At 43.7% G+C, this 22,877-nt stretch overlaps 2 protein-coding genes across 2 annotated transcripts in view; both read right to left on the bottom strand.

The window, feature by feature from the left end:
• Positions 1-3,815: 3,815 nt before the first annotated feature.
• Positions 3,816-22,653, bottom strand: LOC143276861 (aspartyl/asparaginyl beta-hydroxylase-like; the record flags this gene model as incomplete). The annotated part of the gene is made up of 9 exons (XM_076581517.1): positions 3,816-4,033; positions 5,278-5,408; positions 8,604-8,695; positions 9,703-9,838; positions 10,636-10,773; positions 11,727-11,921; positions 15,958-16,094; positions 17,054-17,294; positions 21,736-22,653. Coding segments are annotated over 9 exons (2,139 nt in total), but the record flags the coding sequence as incomplete, so codon positions are not given.
• The window catches only part of LOC143277166 (uncharacterized), an 18,625-nt gene continuing 18,387 nt past the window's right edge, over positions 22,640-22,877 (bottom strand). The window contains exon 3 of the mRNA XM_076581931.1: positions 22,640-22,877. This exon is cut by the window's right edge and continues 693 nt beyond it. Coding sequence (XP_076438046.1) covers positions 22,714-22,877 — 164 coding nt within the window. The 3' untranslated portion in view covers positions 22,640-22,713.

The following is a 22,877-nucleotide window of genomic DNA, read 5'->3' as shown; positions in this document are numbered from 1 at the left end:
TTAAATATGACGCTGTACAACCGTTCATTTGACCTGTTGTGCCTGGAATCAAACTAAGTTCCAATCCCAAAAATTATGCCGACACAAAACATCCGCACGTTTCCAACCCTGCAAAACGGTGAAACAGACCATATTTCTGACAGTAGCCTAAACCAAAGGAGAAAGGGAGAGAGTGAGGGGGGTGAGGCGGTGGAGGAGGGTGGGGGACTGAAAATTGTCCATTCATGTTTAGTATTAGACCTGGGCCCCTCACGAAGGGATATATGTGAACGAAACATTCAAGTTTTCCACCCTGCAAAACGCTAAAACAGAACATATCTCAGATAATCTTTGGTCCGATTCGCAGACCAATTCTGAGTTTAGCTCTCAGACTATTATCAAATTCATTACTGACCAAGTATTGTTCTAATGTCAAGTGCATACGCTTTAGTAACCTGACAATTGAGCATATAATTTTTCACTGTAGCTTGATGAAGCCTTTTGTACACGAAAGCGTGTCTTCACATGTGACTGAGAACGTTGATGTTTTTGACTTTTTGCATTCATTATCAGTTGTTTCGCTTGTCAGTTTAATGACTTCTCTTTTACGAAGTCCTTTTAGTAATTTCCTGTAACTGTATTTCACCCACATTTTTACCCTCATTTGCCCAGTTTCCCCCAACCCTCCATTCATCCACATCTGCCACCCCTTCTAACCGATAATACGCAGATGTATTCATAAATACTTGAACAAAATGTCTTCAATCACCGATATGTGTGACGGGACATTAAAAAAAAATTCCTCCTCATCCTGATAATCACAAAAACGAAGGAGAGGGAGGGAGGGAGAGAGGACTGAAGACTGTTCATTCATGTACAGACCTAGGCCCCTCATGAATGGATATTTCAACAATATGTTGTGTAGTAAACATCACATCATGACAGAGACAAGAGACAGAGAGACAGAGAGAAAGAGCGAGCGAGAAAGACAAAGAGAGAAAGAGAGAAAAACCACAGAGAGACAGACAGACATAGATACAGAAAAGAGACAGAACACACACACACATACACTGGGCAGTGATACAGAAGGTGCTGAGCTTTTCTGAGCTTCGTCTTGGGTGTCTGACAATACTGATGAACGGCACCAACGCTGATGCCAGCTGAAGTGATGGCCTAGAGGTAACGCGTCCGCCTTGGAAGCGAGAGAATCTGAGTGCACTGGTTCGAATCACGGTTCAGCCGCCGATATTTTCTCCCCCTCCACTAGACCTTGAGTGGTGGTCTGCACGCTAGTCATTCGGATGAGATGATAAACCGAGGTCCCGTGTGCAGCATGCATTTAGCGCACGTAAAAGAACCCACGGCAACAAAAGGGTTGTTCCTGGCAAAATTCTGTAGAAAAATCCACTTCGATAGGAAAAACAAATAAAACTACACGCAGGAAAAAAATACAAAAAAATGGGTGGCACTGTAGTGTAGCGACGCGCTCTCCCTGGGGAGAGCAGCCCGAATTTCACACAGAGAAATCTGATGTGATAAAAAGAAATACAAATACAAAATACAAATACCCATAACCACAATGCGCAACGACAGCACTTTCGAAAGGTAAAATGAAAGAAAAAAAAGCAATGAGGAAAAAAAAATGTGATAATACAATCAGTCTGTTTTTCCAATTCTTATCACGTCTGATACTGTACCACGGTAATGTTTCTGTTCAAGTGAAAAAAAAAATTTTTTTTTTTTTTCATTTTAGGATCACGGCCGAGGCTTGAAAACAACAACTGTGACATAATTATGACAAGCCATCCTCATATTCAACAACAAACAAACAAACGGAAAACAAACACAAAATCTGAGCCTGCGACAGTGACAAAATGAACACAATGTGTACAAAGAATTATGTGCAAACAAGTACTGAAAGTTCAATTCAAAAATTTAAAAAAATCCTTCTTCCAATGCGTGAGAATGAAAATGTATCAAACCATCCAAATTCGCATTAGACCATGTGCAGACGAAACCAGCAGCATCCCTGAAAATGAAAACGCAAATCTCCAGCAAGCATTATCATGCATGCATCTTACAATCCAGCACTTCATCAGACTATGTTATCCACAACAATAACAACAACAAAAACAAAACCAAAAAAGCTATGACTGTTGTTGTATTATCAAAACACATTCAGTTCAAGCTAGAAATCAATAAATTTCATGCATGCATTCGTTAAAAAACTGAAGCAAAACTCTTCATACTGGGGTGTGGAGGGAAGATCATCATGCAATGAAAAATATCATAATCTTATCTGCTATCCACACTCATGACAGAAATAACACAGGAAGACAGAAAAAAAGAAATTACGAAAGGAAACAAAACAAAAAGCAAAAGAAATGGCAATTATTTACACGCATCACTATCCATGCATTAGAAAAAAAAAAAAAAAAAGGATTCCATGACATGACTTGAACCGAAAGTACCAATCAATTTCAAAACAAAACAAATTTTGATACATCCATGCACATTTTCAACTGAAAGCAAGTTATCAGTCCAAAAACCAAAAGCAAACAGATGACTTTCAGGTTTTAAAAAAATCTCAAAAGAGCATACGTCAACCATAGCCATAAAAGAAAAAAAAAAAAAGGAAAAAAAAAAAAAAAAAAAAAAAAAAAATCCCATCCAAATCCCTGTTTGACGTTCATGAAAAAAAGTTCATTCTGATTTATTATGAATCACCTCAAGATCAAAATCTGGATCAAAACTGTGTCATCCAAACCATCGAAAAAAGAAATTACTAAATACAAAAAAGAAAAAAAAAAGAACCAGTTCAATTTTCAGCTTTAAAAGAAAAAAAATCTACCCTGAAAAACAACAACAACAACAACTATTATGTACACTTGTGACTGCTAAAAATTCATGATCTTAAAATAATAAGTAACAACAAGTTCATCACAAGCATCAACAAGTAAAACATTTTTCTCAACAGTAAAAAAAATAAAAAATACATGCAAAAAAAAAACAAAAATCACTTTAAAAAGAATATAGCAATCCATCAGAATCTGATCGCTAAAAATTCACAATCTGAAAATACAACCTTTCTCCACAAGTAAAACAGTTTTCAAAAAAATTTTTTTTTTCAGGGAAACATGCACACAAACACACACACACAAAATGTTCAGGTTAAAAAACTTCAGAAGACCTTCAAGCTCCTATCACACAATCATTGCTAGCAAGCCAAACAATTAAAAACAACAACAACAACAACAAAAACACATTTTAAAAAATGTTTCAAAATTTATAAAAATTAAAACAGTGTTTCAAAATTCAGACTTCAAACTTCAATACACCTTCAAGCAGTCTTCTAAAAGCAAAACAAACAAAAAGCTCTGCAGATACAAAAAAGCAACAAAAGTTTATTAAAAAAAACAAACAAACCCAAAAAAGCAAAAACAAAAAATATTTACACACACACACAAACACACACACACAAAAATTAACAAAAAACTGTTTCAAAATTCAAACTAATTAAAACAGTGTTTCAAAATCATGCAGTCTTTTAAAAAATGAAACAAACATAAATCTGCACACGCACACACACACACACACAAAGAAAAAAAAAATTCACAAAAAACTGTTTCAAAATTCAAACTAATTAAAACAGTGTTTCAAAATCATGCAGTCTTTTAAAAAATGAAACAAACATAAAATCTGCACACACACACACACACACACACAATCTCATACACACACACACACAAACAAACAAAAAAAACAAATCTCAAACCCTTCCCCAACTCCCACACATTACCGAGACTGGGTGTGGGGGGTTGGTAGGGGGCGGGGGCCGGGGGGTGGGGGCAGGGGGGCGGGGGGGAGGGCCTGTAAGGAAGGGGTTACGAAGAGTCGCCCCGGTTAAATGGGAACCAGGGAACGTTTCTGTTCCTGAGTCAGGTCGGGGTGCCAGAAATCCACGATGAGCACCAGCCGAACGGACTTCCCATCATGCCACACCTCGTGCTCGAACGAGTCGTCAAAGATGAGGAACTCCCCCTCTTTCCACGTCCTGGAAAGAGAGTCCGGTGGGTTGACAGGTGGGCGTTTGTGTTTGTATTTGTCTTTCGGCCACAACAGATTTCTTATTTGTATTTGTATTGTTTTTGTCACAACAGATTTCTTATTTGTATTTGCAGATTTCTTATTTGTATTTGTATTAGTCTTTTTTGTCACAACAGATTTCTTATTTGTATTAGTCTTTTTTGTCACAACAAATCTGTCACAACAGATTTCTTATTTGTGTTAGTCTTTTTTTGGCACAACAGATTTCTTATTTGTATTTGTATTAGTCTTTATGTCACAACAGATTTCTTATTTGTATTTGTATTAGTCTTTTTTGTTACAACAGATTTCTTATTTGTATTTGTATCATTTTTTTGTTGTTGCAACAACAGATGTCTTATTTATATTTGTATTAGTCTTTTTTTGTTACAACAGATTTCTTATTTGTATTTGTATTAGTCTTTTTGTCACAACAGATTTCTTATTTGTATTTGTATTAGTCTTTTTTGTTACAACAGATTTCTTATTTGTATTTGTATTAGTCTTTTTTGTCACAACAGATTTCTTATTTGTATTTGTATTAGTCTTTTTTGTCACAACAGATTTCTTATTTGTATTTGTGTCAGGTTTTTTTTTGCCACAACAGATTTCTTATTTGTATTTGTATTAGTCTTTTTGTTACAACAGATTTCTTATTTGTATTTGTATTAGTCTTTTTTGTCACAACAGATTTCTTATTTGTATTTATATTAGTCTTTTTGTCACAACACTTGCCTACTTGAAGACTGCCCACAAACAGATACACAGACACACACACACACATACGGAAATCGCACACACACACACACACACACAATGCATTTGCATTCATTATCAGTTGTTTCGCTTGTCAGTTTAACGACTTCTCTTTTACGTAGTCGTTTAAGTAATTTCCTGTAACTGTTTTTAGAGGGGTTTTTTGTTTGTTTTGTTTTTCTTCCAAATTTCACCCACATTTTTACCCTCATTTGCCCAGTTTCCCCCAACCCTCCATTCATCCACCTCTCCCACCCCTTCTAACCAATAATACTCAGATGTATAATACTCAGATGTATTCATAAATACTTTAACAAAATGTCTTCAATCACCGATACGTGTGACGGGACATTAAACAAAAACAAAAACAAAAATTCCTACACACAATGCATCATAAATAAAAAATTAAAAAAAATTTTTTAAATCCAATAAACTGAGACAAAAGCAGGCACTGACCTGGTGTCGTTGACCACACGGATGCGAGGCCCCTGGGGAACGACCAGCCCCAGGTGGGCGCGGATTCGGCAGTTGGTGGGCCCGCAGTGCGGCCACACGTGGGTACCAGGCTGCATGACCGAGAACTTCACCTGTCACACCAGCAAGGCGGCCGAGTGGGTTAAGATGCTCACCTGACAATGCACTGTCTGCGAGGGGAGGGTGGGAGTGGCGGGGGGAGGAGGGGGGTTGGGGGGGGGGGGGGGGGGGGGGTTCAATTTCCACTCTCGCCCTTTCACCCAAGTTTTCCTACATTTGATTGGGTTTTTTTTTTTTAATGCATTATTAAGCTATTTGTTGAAGGGTGCTGGTCAAAATTAAAAAAAATTTTTTTTTAATCAATATTCTAAGATTTTTCCAGCCTCCGATATGGTTATCTCATTTGCCCCCCCCCCCCCCCCCCCCCCCCAAGACTTTTTTCAAGCCCTGGAAATGGTTCTCTCTCTTTTTTTTTTCCAAGAATTTCCCAGCCCTGCAAATGGTTCTATCGTTTTCCCCCCACAACTTTTCCAGGCCTCCAAATGGTTCTCTTATTATTCCCTAAAACTGGTCCAGCCCTGGAAATGATTTTCTCATTTTAACCAAGTCTTTTCCACCCTCAAAATGGTTCTTTCATTTTCCCCCCCAAGATCTTTCCAGCCCTGCCAAAGGTTCTCTCATTTCAACAAAGACTTTTTCCAGCCCTGCCAAAGGTTCTCTCATTTCAACAAAGACTTTTTCCAGCCCTGGCAATGGTTCTCTCATTTTTTCCCAAGAATTTCCCAGCCCTGGCAATGGTTCTCTCATTTTAACCAAAACTTTCCCAGCCCTGGAAATGGTTCTCTCATTTCAACAAAGACTTTTTCCAGCCCTGGCAATGGTTCTCTCATTTCAACAAAGACTTTTTCCAGCCCTGGCAATGGTTCTCTCATTTCAACAAAGACTTTTCCAGCCCTGGCAATGGTTCTCTAATTTCAACAAAGACTTTTCCAGCCCTGCCAATGGTTCTCTAATTTCAACAAAGACTTTTTCCAGCCCTGCCAATGGTTCTCTCATTTCAGCAAAGACTTTTTCCAGCCCTGGCAATGGTTCTCTCATTTCAACAAAGACTTTTTCCAGCCCTGGCAATGGTTCTCTCATTTCAACAAAGACTTTTTCCAGCCCTGGCAATGGTTCTCTCATTTCAACAAAGACTTTTTCCAGCCCTGCCAATAGTTCTCTCATTTCAACAAAGACTTTTTCCAGCCCTGCCAATGGTTCTCTCATTTCAACAAAGACTTTTTCCAGCCCTGCCAATGGTTCTCTCATTTCAACAAAGACTTTTCCAGCCCTGGCAATGGTTCTCTAATTTCAACAAAGACTTTTTCCAGCCCTGCCAATGGTTCTCTCATTTCAACAAAGACTTTTTCCAGCCCTGGCAATGGTTCTCTCATTTCAACAAAGACTTTTTCCAGCCCTGGCAATGGTTCTCTCATTTCAACAAAGACTTTTCCAGCCCTGCCAATGGTTCTCTCATTTCAACAAAGACTTTTTCCAGCCCTGCCAATGGTTCTCTAATTTCAACAAAGACTTTTTCCAGCCCTGCCAATGGTTCTCTCATTTCAACAAAGACTTTTTCCAGCCCTGCCAATGGTTCTCTCATTTCAACAAAGACTTTTTCCAGCCCTGGCAATGGTTCTCTCATTTCAACAAAGACTTATCCAGCCCTGCCAATGGTTCTCTCATTTCAACAAAGACTTTTTCCAGCCCTGCCAATGGTTCTCTCATTTTTTTCCAAGAATTTCCCAGCCCTGGCAATGGTTCTCTAATTTCAACAAAGACTTTTTCCAGCCCTGCCAATGGTTCTCTCATTTCAACAAAGACTTTTTTCAGCCCTGCCAAAGGTTCTCTCATTTCAACAAAGACTTTTTCCAGCCCTGGCAATGGTTCTCTCATTTTAACCAAAACTTTCCCAGCCCTGGAAATGGTTCTCTCATTTCAACAAAGACTTTTTCCAGCCCTGGCAATGGTTCTCTCATTTCAACAAAGACTTTTCCAGCCCTGCCAATGGTTCTCTCATTTCAACAAAGACTTTTTCCAGCCCTGCCAATGGTTCTCTCATTTCAACAAAGACTTTTTCCAGCCCTGGCAATGGTTCTCTCATTTCAACAAAGACTTTTTTCAGCCCTGGCAATGGTTCTCTCATTTCAACAAAGACTTTTTCCAGCCCTGCCAATGGTTCTCTCATTTCAACAAAGACTTTTTCCAGCCCTGGCAATGGTTCTCTCATTTCAACAAAGACTTTTTCCAGCCCTGGCAATGGTTCTCTCATTTTTTTTCCAAGAATTTCCCAGCCCTGGTAATGGTTCTTTCATTTTAACCAAAACTTTCCCAGCCCTGGAAATGGTTCTTTCATTTTTCCCCTAAGACTTTCGCAGCCCTGCCAATGGTTCTCTCTCTTTTTTTTTTCCAAGACTTTTCCAGCCCTGGAAATGGTTCTTTCAATTTTCCCCAAGACTTTTCCAGCCCTGGAAATGGTTCTTTCAATTTTCCCCCAAGACTTTCGCAGCCTTGCCAATGGTTCTCTCTTTTTTTTTTTCCAAGAATTTTCCAGCCCTGGCAATGGTTCTCTCATTTTTTCCCAAGAATTTCCCAGCCCTGGCAATGGTTCTCTCATTTTAACCAAAACTTTCCCAGCCCTGGAAATGGTTCTTTCATTTTTCCCCTAAGACTTTCGCAGCCCTGCCAATGGTTCTCTCTCTTTTTTTTTTCCAAGACTTTTCCAGCCCTGGAAATGGTTCTTTCAATTTTCCCCAAGACTTTTCCAGCCCTGGAAATGGTTCCCTTAATTTCCATAAGACTTTTCAAGCCCTGGAAATGGTTCCTTTAATTTCCGTAAGACTTTTCAAGCCCTGGAAATGCTTCTCTCATTTTAAGCAAGACTTTTCCAGCCCTGGCAATGGTTCTCTCATTTTAACAATGACTTTTTCAGCCCTGGAAATGGTTATTTCATTTTCCCCCCCAAGACTTTTCCAGCCATGGAAATAGTTCTCTCATTTCTTTCCCCAAGACTTTTGCAGCCCTGGAAATCGTTCCCTTAATTTCCGTAAGACTTTTCCAGCCCTGGAAGTGGTTCTCTCATTTTTCAAAGACCTTTCCTGCTGTTGAAATGGTTCTCTCTTTTTTCTTTTTTTTTCCCCCAAGCCTTTCCCAGTCATAGAAATGGTGCTCTCAATTTTCCCCCCAGACTTTTTCCAGCCCTGAAAAGGGTTCTCCGGACTTCCAGGACTCGAACCACAAACCCCGCAACCCACTCTGATGGGCCTCACCTGTCCCCTCTTGCAGCCCTTGGCGTCAGAGATCTGGTCAATAAGAGCGCAGGTCTTGGGAACTTTGTCACACATCCTCTTGTTCTTGTGACCTGTATCAGGATCAGTCACATAATAATGAGAATAATAATGACAACACTGGTAATAACGATGATAACAACAATAATAGTTGTAGTAGTAGCATTATTAGTGATAATAATAATCATCATTATCACTGTTATTTTTGAAATGTATATAGCTGTTGTCTCCTTTGTCATTTATTAGATGGATTCCCCCATCTCCTCCACGAAGGTGTCAGTACGTCGAAGGTCATCCCGTCATGTATACAGCTTATTGTTCTGGTCACCTACAGGAAGATTACTGTCACGTAACCATCATTATCATCATTATTATCATAAAAAATGTATTTATATAGCTTATTGTTCTGGTCACCTACAGGAAGATTACTGTCACGTAACCATCATTATCATCATTATTATCATAAAAAATGTATTTATATAGCTTACTGTTCTTGTGACCTGCAGATTATAATTACACAATAATTACAATAATAATAATAAGAACAACAACAATAACAAAGTATCTATATATCTTCTGGTTCTTGTGACCTGCAGGGAGATTATAATCACATAATAACAACAACAACAACAACAATACCAACATTCATATTGCTTCTTGTTCTTGTGACCTGCTGGAAGATTACTGTCACATAATAATGATAATAATAATAACGATAATAATAATGACAACGACAACGCTGGTATTCAAATAGCTTCTTGTTCTTGTGAGCTACAGGAATGTTATTATCAAATGATGATGATAATAATAATAATAATAACAACAACAACAAAGGTATTCATATAGCTTCTTATTCTTGCGACCTGCTGGAAGATTACAATCATGCAATAATAATGATAACAGATAATGATAAAAAAATAATAACAACAATAATAATAACGAAGGTAGTTGTAGAGGGTCTTGCTCTCTGAACGACCTGCACATATCCACACACATCCACAACTCACTGCCCCCACCCACATGCGCGCATGCACGCACGTACACATACACACACACACACACACACAGAGATCTCACTCACCCTGCTGGTACATGGTCAGCTGCTTCCACTCCCCAGTCTCCCGCAGACTCTCCGCCTCGTGTTTGAAGAGCCCAGAATCCATATCCAGCTGCTGCATCCCCTCGTCCCGGATCACCTGCCAGTTGTCCTGCAGCAACTGAAAACACAAAACAAACGACTAAAAACACAAAACTTAACGACTGAAAACCCCAAGCTAATAACTTAAAACCGAAAAGCAAACCAACTGAAAACCCAAGAAAAAATAACTAAAAAAATCTATAACAACTGGAAACCCAAAAGAAGTAACTGGAAACCGAAAAACAACTGAAAACCTAAAACTAACAACTGAAAACCCCAAACTACCAACCAAAAGCCCCCCCCCCAAACTAAAAACCTTTAACAAATGACACTCTCCACCATGATCAAATTCTAGCCCAGATAGTTAGGACAGCAGCTGCCTCCCCTGCTGTTCTGATGGTCAGAGCTGGACACAACTGACTATCATACAATTATCATCATTAGTATTACTATCATTATTATCACCATTATCATTAATAATAATAATAGTAGTAGTAGTAGTAGTATCATTATTATTATCACCATCATCGTCATCATTATTACTATACAGAGACCAACGGAGGCAAGCTGCTATTATTACTATCATCATCATTGTTATAATTATCATCACTGTTATCATCATTATTATCATTCTATCATTATCAATACTATCATAATTATCATTGCTAGCATCATTATTAACATCATTAATATTACTATTAATATTATCATATCATTATTAGGGACAACCTTTTTTTTTTTTTTTTTTTTTTTTTTTTTTTTGCCGTGGGTTTATCATCCCATCCGAATGACTAGCGTCCAGAACACCACTCAAGATCTAGTGGGGGAGGGGGAGAAAATACTGGCGACTGCAGAGACCAACGGAGGTGGACTGACCTGGAGAAACTGCTGGTAGCCGGTCTGCTCCTTGGTCCACCAGGGCCGACTGGTCAGTCCGTCCACGTTGTACAGTGACCGCTGGTCAGCCGACAGGAACAGGCCAATGTCCGCCCCTCGCTGGTACACCTGTCTGGCCTGGGCACACACCGTCGGTCGTCGTCAGGACAGTGATTATCAAGACGACGATAATCATCACAATGATAATCATAATCGTCATGAGTAAACATAATGCACTCGCACACACACACAGCCCCCCCACCCCCCCCCACCCCCCCCACACACACACACAAAGTATATAGTTTCAGTTTCAGTAGCTCAAGGAGGCGTCACCGCTTTCGGACAAATCCATGTACGCTACACCACATCTGCCAAGCAGATGCCTGACCAGCAGCGTAACCCAACGCGCTTAGTCAGGCCTGGAGTGTACAATCTTTTACAGACACATACATATACAAAAACACTAGGTACACAGTGCTCACAGACACACACACGCCCACAAACATACCCTTCCCCCATCCGCACACACACCCACACCATCCCCCCACCCACGCCCCCAAATCCCACCACCTTACAGTCTCAAAGTCTGTCGCCTTTCATGCCCTGCTCTCATGGTGACCTCAGTTTTGATACCCCTCCACTTCTGTGCTTGGGGTGAGTCCTGTCAATGTCGTCAGTGTCGGCAGATTCATGGGGGGCTGTTGTTTGAGGGACGTGGTGGCGGTCTCCACTCTGGGAGGGACGCTCACTCAGTCTGGCTCCGCGACTAAGCCATTATTGTCGTTAGTAGGGGGCTTAGTAGGTGGTGTCCTAAGTACGTTAAATCAGAACAGGCACCACTGAACACCACCGAAGTGACTCAGCAGCAGTGCAGGGTCTCCTCTGGTGTGTGGCCTCCTGGCGACCTAACATCGATGGTTCCCTGCAGACTGCCGACGCTGGAACTGTGACGGACGAACCCGGGTGTGGCTGTGTATGGGGGAATCTAAATGAGCGGCGTGGGAGTAATGCCACTGAAACGGTGCAGATGATGGGGCAGCAAAAAAAAAAAAAAAAAAAAAATCCCACCACCACCACCCGAACCATCTCACCTCCTCAGCTCGCCCCAGCCTCTGAAGAGCGTCGCCCAGATGGAAGTAGAATCGGCCGTCCTGCGTTCCCTCCTGTCGGCTGTCGATGCCGCTCTGAAGCAGCCGTATGGCCTCCAGGAGGCTGTTGTCCGTCGTCTTGACGATGAAGCCCAGGTGCACTTGGGCAAAGCCGTCGTCTGGGTTCTTTTGCAGCATCTGTTTAGGGTGTTTTGTGGAGGGGGATAGGGGGAAGGGGAACAAAAAAAAAGAAAAAAAAAAAGAAAAAAAAGAAGCAAATATATATATATCAATATGATGATGATAAATCAATCAAAAGATGTTTATATAAAATACTTATACACGATGACGATAGTGATAACTACTCATGAATGTGACCAAAAACAGAAACAAGAACAATAATGATAATAAAATATCAATAATTTTTCACTTAGTGTACAACACTCCTCTACCGCATGTGCCTTGTGTGTGTGTGTGTGCTGTGTGTGTGTGTGTATGTGTGTGTGTGTATGTGTGTGTGCGTGCGTGAGTGCATATGTGTGTGTGTGTGTGTGTGTGTGTGTGCGCGCGCGCGTGTGCGTGCGTGCATGCATGCGTGTGTGTGTGCGTGCGTGCGTGCATGTGTGTGTGTGTGTGTGTGTGTGTGTGTGTACCTACCCTCCCCCACCAAAGGCAGACAACTCACAAGCCGGAAGACACCTACCCTCCCCACACCCTCCCCTAAAGGGCAGAGAACTCACACACTGGAAGACCCCGCGGGTATCCTCATTCCGCCTGACTATAAGGTGACTGATGCCCTTCTCTCCCCCTACCCTCATCCTCCCTCACCAAAGGGTAGAGAACTCCCCTACCTTCCCCCCACACCCCACACCTCCCCCACAGACACCCCACACCCTCCCCAAAGGGGCAGATAACTCACCCGCTAAAAGACCCTGCGGGTGTCCTCGTTCTGGCCCACCATCAGGTGACTGACACCCTTCTCTCCCCCTACCCTCTTTCTCCCCCCAAAAGGGCAGAGAACGTACACACCAGAAGACCCTCTCCCCCGCCTCCCCCCTCCGCACTCCATCCCCCCTCCCATTCCTCCACACCCGCCCAAAAGGGCAGAGAACTCACACACTGGAAGACCCTGCAGACATCCTCATTCTGATGCTCTGCTCTCCACCTGTCCTCCTTGGAAGACCCTTCCCTATCCGCTCCCACACCCTCCCCAAAGGTAAGAGAACTCGCGCACCAAAAGCAATACCTTCCCCCACACCCTTCCCCAAAAGGGCAGAGAACTCACCCGTTGGAAGACCCTGCGGGCATCCTCGTTCTGCCCCACCATCAGGTGACTGACGCCCTGCTCTCCCCCTACCCTCTACCAAGGGGAGACAATTCACTCACACATCAGAAGACCCTCCCCCACACTCCCCAAAAGGGCAGAGAACACACACACCCTGGAAGACCCTGCAGGTGTCCTCGCTCTGGCCCACCATCAGGTGACTGACGCCTTTCTCTCCCCCTACCCTCTTTCTCTCCCCCAAAAGGGCAGAGAATGTACACACCAGAAGACCCTCTCCCCCCCCCCTCTGCACCCCATCCCCCCCCATTCCTCCACACCTGCCCAAATTGGCAGAAAACTCACAGGCTGGAAGACCCTGTGGGCATCCTCATTCTCACGTCCTTCCCTCCCTCTTCCCCCACCCCCCCAAAAAGGGGCAGACAAATTACACACCGGAAGACCCTTCTTCCCCAACACACCCCGCCCTCCCTCCTCCACCCCCCACCCCACAAAGGCAGAGAACTCACACACTGGAAGACCCTGCAGACATCCTCGTTCTGACGCTCTGCTCTCCACCTGTCCTCCCTGGAAGACCCTTCCCTATCCGCTCCCACACCCTCCCCAAAAGGTAAGAGAACTCGCACACCAAAAGCAATACTTTACCCCCACACCCTTCCCCAAAAGGGCAGAGAACTCACACACTGGAAGACCCTGCGGGCATCCTCGTTCTGCCCCACCATCAGGTGACTGACACCCTGCTCTCCCCCTACCCTCTACCAAGGGGAGACAATTCATTCACATATCAGGAGACTCTCCCCCACACTCCCCAAAAGGGCAGAGAACACACACACCCTGGAAGACCCTGCAGGTGTCCTCGCTCTGGCCCACCGTCAGGTGACTGACGCCTTTCTCTCCCCCTACCCCTCTTTCTCTCCCCCAAAAGGGCAGAGAATGTACACACCAGAAGACCCTCTCCCCCCCCCCCCCCTGCACCCCATCTCCCCCCATTCCTCCACACCTGCCCAAATTGGCAGAAAACTCACAGGCTGGAAGACCCTGTGGGCATCCTCATTCTCACGTCCTTCCCTCCCTCTTCCCCCACCCCCCCAAAAAGGGGCAGACAAATTACACACCGGAAGACCCTTCTTCCCCAACACACCCCGCCCTCCCTCCTCCACCCCCCACCCCACAAAGGCAGAGAACTCACACACTGGAAGACCCTGCAGACATCCTCATTCTGATGCTCTGCTCGCCACCTGTCCTCCCTGGAAGACCCTTCCCTATCCGCTCCCACACCCTCCCCAAAAGGTAAGAGAACTCGCACACCAAAAGCAATACTTTACCCCCACACCCTTCCCCAAAAGGGCAGAGAACTCACACATTGGAAGACCCTGCTGGCGTCCTCAGTCTGACCAACCATCAGGTGACTGACGCCCTGCTCTCCCCCTACTCCCTCCTAAGGGGAGACAATTCACATATCAGGAGACTCTCCCCCACACTCCCCAAAAGGGCAGAGAACTCACACGCTGGAAGACCCTGCGGGCGTCCTCGCTCTGGCCCACCCTCAGGTGACTGACGCCTTTCTCTCCCCCTACCCTCTTTCTCTCCCCCAAAAGGGCAGAGAATATACACACCAGAAGACCCTCTCCCCCCCCCCCCCCTCTGCACCCCATCCCCCCCCATTCCTCCACACCTGCCCAAATTGGCAGAAAACTCACAGGCTGGAAGACCCTGTGGGCATCCTCATTCTCACGTCCTTCCCTCCCTCTTCCCCCACCCCCCCAAAAAGGGGCAGACAAATTACACACCGGAAGACCCTTCTTCCCCAACACACCCCGCCCTCCCTCCTCCACCCCCCACCCCACAAAGGCAGAGAACTCACACACTGGAAGACCCTGCAGACATCCTCGTTCTGACGCTCTGCTCTCCACCTGTCCTCCCTGGAAGATCCTTCCCTATCCGCTCCCACACCCTCCCCAAAAGGTAAGAGAACTCGCACACCAAAAGCAATACTTTACCCCCACACCCTTCCCCAAAAGGGCAGAGAACTCACACATTGGAAGACCATGCAGGTATCCTCGTTCTGGCCCACCCTCAGGTGACTGACGCCCTGTTCTCCCCCTACTCCCTCCTAAGGGGAGACAATTCACATATCAGGAGACTCTCCCCCACACTCCCCAAAAGGGCAGAGAACTCACACTCTGGAAGACCCTGCGGGCGTCCTCGTTCTGGCCCACCCTCAGGTGACTGACGCCCTGTTCTCCCCCTACTCCCTCCTAAGGGGAGACAATTCACATATCAGGAGACTCTCCCCCACACTCCCCAAAAGGGCAGAGAACTCACACGCTGGAAGACCATGCAGGCATCCTCGTTCTGGCCCACCCTCAGGTGACTGACGCCTTTCTCTCCCCCTACCCTCTTTCTCTCCCCCAAAAGGGCAGAGAATGTACACACCAGAAGACCCTCTCCCCCCCCTCCCCCTCCCACCTGCACCCCATCCCCGCCCCATTCCTCCACACCTGCCCAAATTGGCAGAAAACTCACAGGCTGGAAGACCCTGTGGGCATCCTCATTCTCACGTCCTTCCCTCCCTCTTCCCCCACCCCCCAAAAAAGGGGCAGACAAATTACACACCGGAAGACCCTTCTTCCCCAACACACCCCGCCCTCCCTCCTCCACCCCCCACCCCACAAAGGCAGACAACTCACACACTGGAAGACCCTGCAGGCATCCTCGTTCTGACGCTCTGCTCTCCACCTGTCCTCCCTGGAAGACCCTTCCCTATCCGCTCCCACACCCTCCCCAAAAGGGCAGAGAACTCACACACTGAGAGACCCTGCTGGCGTCCTCAGTCTGACCAACCATCAGGTGACTGACGCCCTGCTCTCCCCCTACTCCCTCCTAAGGGGAGACAATTCACATATCAGGAGACTCTCCCCCACACTCCCCAAAAGGGCAGAGAGAACTCACACGCTGGAAGACCCTGCGGGCGTCCTCGCTCTGGCCCACCATCAGGTGACTGACGCCCTGCTCCCTCTGCAGGGACACGTCCTCTGGGAACTGCTCCACCAGGTACTGCATCGTCTTGGCCGCCTTGCTTCCCCACCCTGCCTCGTGTGTTCCGTCACAGACAGCAACAACAACAGTTTCACTTTCACTTTCTCAAGGAGGCACCACTGCATTCGGGTCGGACAAATCCATGTACGTTAAAACCACATCTGACCAGCAGCGTAACCCAACGTGCTTAGTCAGGCCTCGAGTGCATGCGTATGTATTTGCGCACCTGTCAGAGTGGATTTCTTCTACAGAATTTCGCCAGAGGACAACATTCTCGTTGCCATGGGTTCTTTTTCAGTGCGCCAAGTGCGTCCTGCACACACGGGACCTCGGGTAATCGTCTAATTATTTCATCCTAACGACGTGACGCTCAGTTTTGACTTTCCAGTCAAACTTGGGGAGAAAGTGTGAGCGAGAGCAGGATTCGAACCCAGACCCTCACAGACTATCTGTATTGGCAGGTGAGTGTCTTAACCATTCTGCCACCCTCCTCCTATCAACAGCAAAGAAAACAAAATGCTGGTTCAGTTATAAAGCACCCTGCTCACCGTTTAACTCTTGACTGTTGGCCGCCGTTCTTTCTCTGTCTCTGGACTACATCTTTTGGTAGATGGATGTTGGTTGCACAATTTTATTTATCACACTGGATTTATTTGAGAGACAGGGCATTGACTGCTTTGGAGAAAAAGCTATTGGTGAAGCGATTGGTTTTTGTCCTTATACTTTTGTACCGTTGACCAGAGGGGAGCATCTCGAAAATCCCCAAAGCTGGAGTGATTTGTCCTGGCTGATTGATTTTGCTTTTTCCAGTAGCCGCTCATAATATATGTCTTCTAGAGAAGGTAGATCAGCCCCCGGTAATCTTGGTGGCAGTTGTTACGATTCTGTTAAGGGCTGCAACTTCTACCTTGGAAATGTTTCCGTACCAAACAGTAATAGCGAAGGTTAGTACACTTTCAATTATTTATACAGTAAAAAAAAAAAAAAAAAAAAAAAAAAAAAAAATCACCTCTGAACTGCTGCTTCTTGGCCAGACGCCGCCCGGCTGTCTTCATGAGCTCCGGCATCACGTCCTCCCCGTGGTAGATGAGGCGTTCGTATCCCAGAATGCACTGCTCCAGCACCTCGTTGCTGCGCCTCTTGGAGGCGACGGAGTCCAGGGCGTCCGCTCGGCCCAGCTGGGCTCGCGGGCTGCCGGGGTGCTTCCGCAGGATGTTGTCGAAGTGGTTGAGGGCCACCTCGAATTTCCCCTGACGGGAAGAGAACAGAGAGACGTCACTCATTATTTACAAACTTTTTTTTTTTTTTTTTTTTTTACAACTAGAGGACCATCTCATATTCCACCTGAGAGGAATAGATGGAGGCGTCACTCATTATTTACAACCTTTTTTTTTTTTTTTTTTTTTAAAAACTAGACAACCACGTCGTATTCCTCCTGAGAGGAAAAGACAAGAGACGTCACTCATCATTTACGAACTTTTGTTTTCTTTTCAACTAGAGGACCACCTTGTATTGCCTCTGAGAGGAACAGATGGAGGCGTCACTCATTATCTACGAACTTTTTTCTTTTTTTTTTCTTTTTTTTTTTTTTTTACTGGAGGACCTCCTCGTATTCAACCTGAGAGGAAGAGATGAAGGCGTCACTCATCATTCATTACCTTTTTTTTTCTTTCTTTTTTTTTTTAAACGAGGTGACCACCTCGTATTCTCCCTGAGAGGAAGTGACAGAGAGACGTCACTCATTATTTGCTTAGTTTTTTTTTTTTCTTCTTCTTTTACTAACTTTTTTTTTTTTTTTTTTTTAAACTAGACGACCACCTCGTATTCTCCCTGAGAGGAAGAGACAGAGAGACTTCACTCATCATTTACGAACTTTTGTTTTCTTTTCAAATAGAGGACCACCTCGTATTGCCCCTGAGAGGAATAGATGGAGGCGTCACTCATTATTTACGAACTTTTTTTTCTTTTTTTTTTTTTTTTTTTTTTTTTTAACTGGAGGACCACCTCGTATTCCCCCTGAGAGGAAGAGACAGAGAGACGTCACTCATTATTTACAAACTTAAAAAAAAAAAAATTTTACTACAGGACCTCCTCGTATTCAACCTGAGAGGAAGAGATGAAGGCGTCACTCATCATTTATTACCTTTTTTTTTTCTTTCTTTTTTTTTTTTAAACGAGGTGACCACCTCGTATTCTCCCTGAGAGGAAGAGACAGAGAGACGTCACTCATCATTTACGAACTTTTGTTTTCTTTTCAACTAGAGGACCACCTTGTATTGCCTCTGAGAGGAACAGATGGAGGCGTCACTCATTATTTACGAACTTTTTTTTCTTTTTTCTTTCTTTCTTTTTTTTTTTTTTTTTTTTTTTTTTTCCTGGAGGACCACCTCGTATTCTCCCTGAGAGGAAGGGACAGAGAGACGTCACTCATTATTTACAAACTTAAAAAAAAAAAAAATTTTACTACAGGACCTCCTCGTATTCAACCTGAGAGGAAGAGATGAAGGCGTCACTCATCATTCATTACCTTTTTTTTTCTTTCTTTTTTTTTTTAAACGAGGTGACCACCTCGTATTCTCCCTGAGAGAAAGAGACAGAGAGACGTCACTCATTATTTGCTTAGTTTTTTTTTTTCTTCTTCTTTTACTAACTTTTTTTTTTTTTTTTTTTTTTTTTTTTTAAACTAGACAACCACGTCGTATTCCTCCCGAGAGGAAAAGACAGAGACGTCACTCATCATTTACGAACTTTTGTTTTCTTTTCAAATAGAGGACCACCTCATATTGCCCCTGAGAGGAATAGATGGAGGCGTCACTCATTATTTACAACCTTTTTTTTTTTTTTTTTTTTTTTTTTTTTAAACTAGACAACCACGTCGTATTCCTCCCGAGAGGAAAAGACAGAGACGTCACTCATCATTTACGAACTTTTGTTTTCTTTTCAACTAGAGGACCACCTCATATTGCCTCTGAGAGGAATAGATGGAGGCGTCACTCATTATTTACGAACTTTTTTATTTTATTTATTTATTTATTTTTTTACTGGAGGACCACCTCGTATTCTCCCTGAGAAAAAGAGACAGAGAGACGTCACTCATTATTTGCTTACTTTTTCTTTTCTTTTCTTCTTTTACTAACTTTTGTTTTTTGTTTTTTTTTGTCATGACAGATGTTTCCGTGTGAAATTCAGGCTGTCTCTTCAGTGCTGTTGAAGCGATTGAGAGCCACCTCGAATTCCCCCATGAGAGGAAAAGAGCAGAGAGACATCCACTCATTACTTTTTTTTTTTTTTTTTTTTTGATAATTTTTTGGTCGTAACAGATTTTCTCTGTGCGAAATTTGGGCTACACAATACAATGCAATGTACAGTATACACCTTTTGTACACTCACACAACACCACTTACTATACACACTCTCTTTTCTCATTCATGGAGGCACTCACTTTTATACACACACACACACCACACCACTTACTGTACACACACACACACCCACACCACTTACTGTACACACACACACACACACCACACCACTTACTGTACACACACACACACACACCACACCACTTACTGTACACACACACACACACACACACCACACCACTTACTATACACACTCTCTTTTCTCATTCATGGAGGCACTCACTTTTATACACACACACACACCACACCACTTACTATACACACACACACACCACACCACTTACTGTACACACACACACACCCCACCACTTACTGTACACACACACACACCACTTACTGTACACACACACACACCACACCACTTACTGTACACACACACACACCACACCACTTACTGTACACACTCTCTTTTCTCATTCATCGAGGCACTCACTTTTATACACACACACACCACACCACTTACTATACACACACACACTTCACACCACTTACTGTACACACACACACACAACACCACTTACTGTACACACACACACAACACCACTTACTGTATACACACACACACCACACCACTTACTGTACACACACACACACAACACCACTTACTGTACACACACACACAACACCACTTACTGTACACACACACACACCACACCACTTACTATACACACTCTCTTTTCTCATTCATCGAGGCACTCACTTTTATACACACACCACACCACTTACTGTACACACACACACACACCACACCACTTACTGTACACACACACACACACCACACCACTTACTATACACACACACACACCACACCACTTACTGTACACACACACACACCACACCACTTACTGTACACACACACACACACCACACCACTTACTGTACACACTCTCTTTTCTCATTCATCGAGGCACTCACTTTTATACACACACACACCACACCACTTACTGTACACACACACACACACCACACCACTTAACATGATTCACTTTGTCCTTTTCATCGTTTGATGCACTCATGTACACACATATACCTTTCATGCACACACCATACCACTTTACACACTCTCTCATCCATATGTACTCATGAACTTATGTATACATACCTTTTGTACACACACACCACACCACTTACAAAACACGCTCTCTTTTCTCATTCATAGATGCACTTACTTTTATACACACACACACACCACACCACTCACATATTCACACTGTCTCATTCTCATTTCTTGATGTACTCATGTACACACACACACCTTTCGTGCAAACATCACACCACTTACTATACACAGTCACTCTCTTTTCTCATCTATAGATGCACTCATACATGTACCTTTTATACACACACCACACCAATTGCACATTCAAACTCTGTCCTCATCTTTTGACGCACTCACACACACATATACCTTTGCTACACACATCACACCTTTTACATATTCGCATTCTTTTTTCTCCTGCATAGATGCACTCATGTAGACACATGTACCGTTTTATACATACTCCACACCACTTACAATTCATATTCCCACTCTCTCCTCATCTTTTGACGCAATCAAGTTCAAGTTTTAATCATCCTTTCACTCCTATTGTAGTATGGAGGATTACTGCAAAATAATCTTTTCATGCCCAGAACAAACATTTCCAAATACACAACAATGTCACATAGAAGTTGAGAAAACACAAATGTCTTTTAACTCCAAAAGTGTAGCTAGGCAACATTTGCAAATCTAATCATCTTACTTACAGCTAAAATGACTTTTTTGCCTCCTTTGAGCATATTACAAAAATTAAAAACCCATTTTGGAGAAAATATTTTTAGGAACATATCTATTTCGTACCTGATCATAATTGGGACATTCCATTATAAAATGAAACTCATCCCCAATCACAGACATGTTACAAACCTTACAAAGCCGTAACTCTCCTGGTATGCCTTTGTGTCTCCCTGTTTCTATTTCCAGCTTATGATTACTACTTCGAAATCTGAAGAAGCTGATAACGTAATTATCTGGCATTTGACATATATTTTTCTCTACCAAATCCACTTTTTGAAATTTCGATAACATTTACTACTCGTCTCTAGAGCATGTCTCTATAGATTTTGAAAAGTATCTATCAAAGCAATGTTGACATTCTTGCAGAAAGATTCCCTCTCTAAGAAGAATTGAGCATCCCAAACACATACCTTTTGTGCACACACACACACACCACACCACTTGCATGCATACTCTCTCCAGACATCCGTAGATGCACTCAAGCACGCTTACCTTTGCCAACCAATCGTCAGCTTCATCCAGCTTGTCACGAATCTTGTAGTCGGCTTCGTTCGTAATGTCTGCTTTGGCGTAGTCGTCCTTTTTCACGCTCTTAGTCGCGTCGTCTGCTGCTGCCGCTGTATCCGTGGACTTTGGCGTAACGGGTTTTTGGTCCTTGCTTTCAGGTGTCTTTTCCTTTTCTTCTTCTTCTCCTTCTTCTTCCTGCCCCTTTCTCTTCTGTTTCTCGTCAGGCTGCTCGTCCCGTTTCCTGCTGTCCGAACTTTCTGCTGGTTTGGAGTCTGGTTTTTCGGCTGGTTTAGGGGTGGCTTTTTCTTCTTTTTCTGTTGGTTTCGGAGCAGGTTTTTCTGGAGATTTTGAGTCACGCTTCTCTTCCGTTTTCTGGGCAGGTTTTTCCTCTTTTTCTACTGGTTTCTGGGCAGGTTTTTCCTCTTTTTCAGCTGGTTTCTGAGCAGGTTTTTCCTCTTTTTCAACAGGCTTCTGAGCAGGTTTTTCTTCTTTTTCTACAGGTTTCTGAGCAGGTTTTTCTGCAGGTTTAGAGTCCTGCTTCTCTTCCGTTTTCTGAGCAGGTTTTTCTTCTTTTTCAGCTGGTTTCTGAGCTGGTTTTTCTTCCTTTTCAGCTGGTTTCTGAGCAGGTTTTTCTTCTTTTTCTACAGGTTTCTGAGCTGGTTTTTCTTCTTTTTCTACAGGTTTCTGAGCAGGTTTTTCTTCTTTTTCCACTGGTTTCTGAGCTGGTTTTTCTTCCTTTTCTGCTGGTTTCTGAGCAGGTTTTTCTTCTTTTTCTGCTAGTTTCTGAGCAGGTTTTTCTTCCTTTTCCGCTGGTTTCTGAGCTGGTTTTTCTTCTTTTCTACTGGTTTCTGAGCTGGTTTTTCTTCTTTTTCTAGAGGTTTCTGAGCAGGTTTTTCTGTAGGTTTAGAGTCGGCAGGTTTTTCATCCTTTTTGGCAGGTTCCTCTGACCTCTGAGGCGCTCTGTCAGAAACTTGTTCGTTTTCTTTTCCAGCTGGCTTCCGACCATCCTGGGGGGGCAGTGTTTCCAGTTTTTCTCCGCCTTCTTTTTTGCTTCCGTTTTCCGTGGGAGAAGATCCCTGCTGCCGCCGCCGCTGCCTCTTTTGGGGTGGTCTTTACCCGGATCCCTT

Source organism: Babylonia areolata, chromosome 33, assembly GCF_041734735.1.
Source record: "Babylonia areolata isolate BAREFJ2019XMU chromosome 33, ASM4173473v1, whole genome shotgun sequence".
Taxonomy (NCBI): Eukaryota; Metazoa; Mollusca; class Gastropoda; order Neogastropoda; family Buccinidae; genus Babylonia; species Babylonia areolata.
The sequence above is the reverse complement of the archived record's forward strand: the minus strand, read 5'-3'. Positions and strand labels throughout refer to the sequence as shown.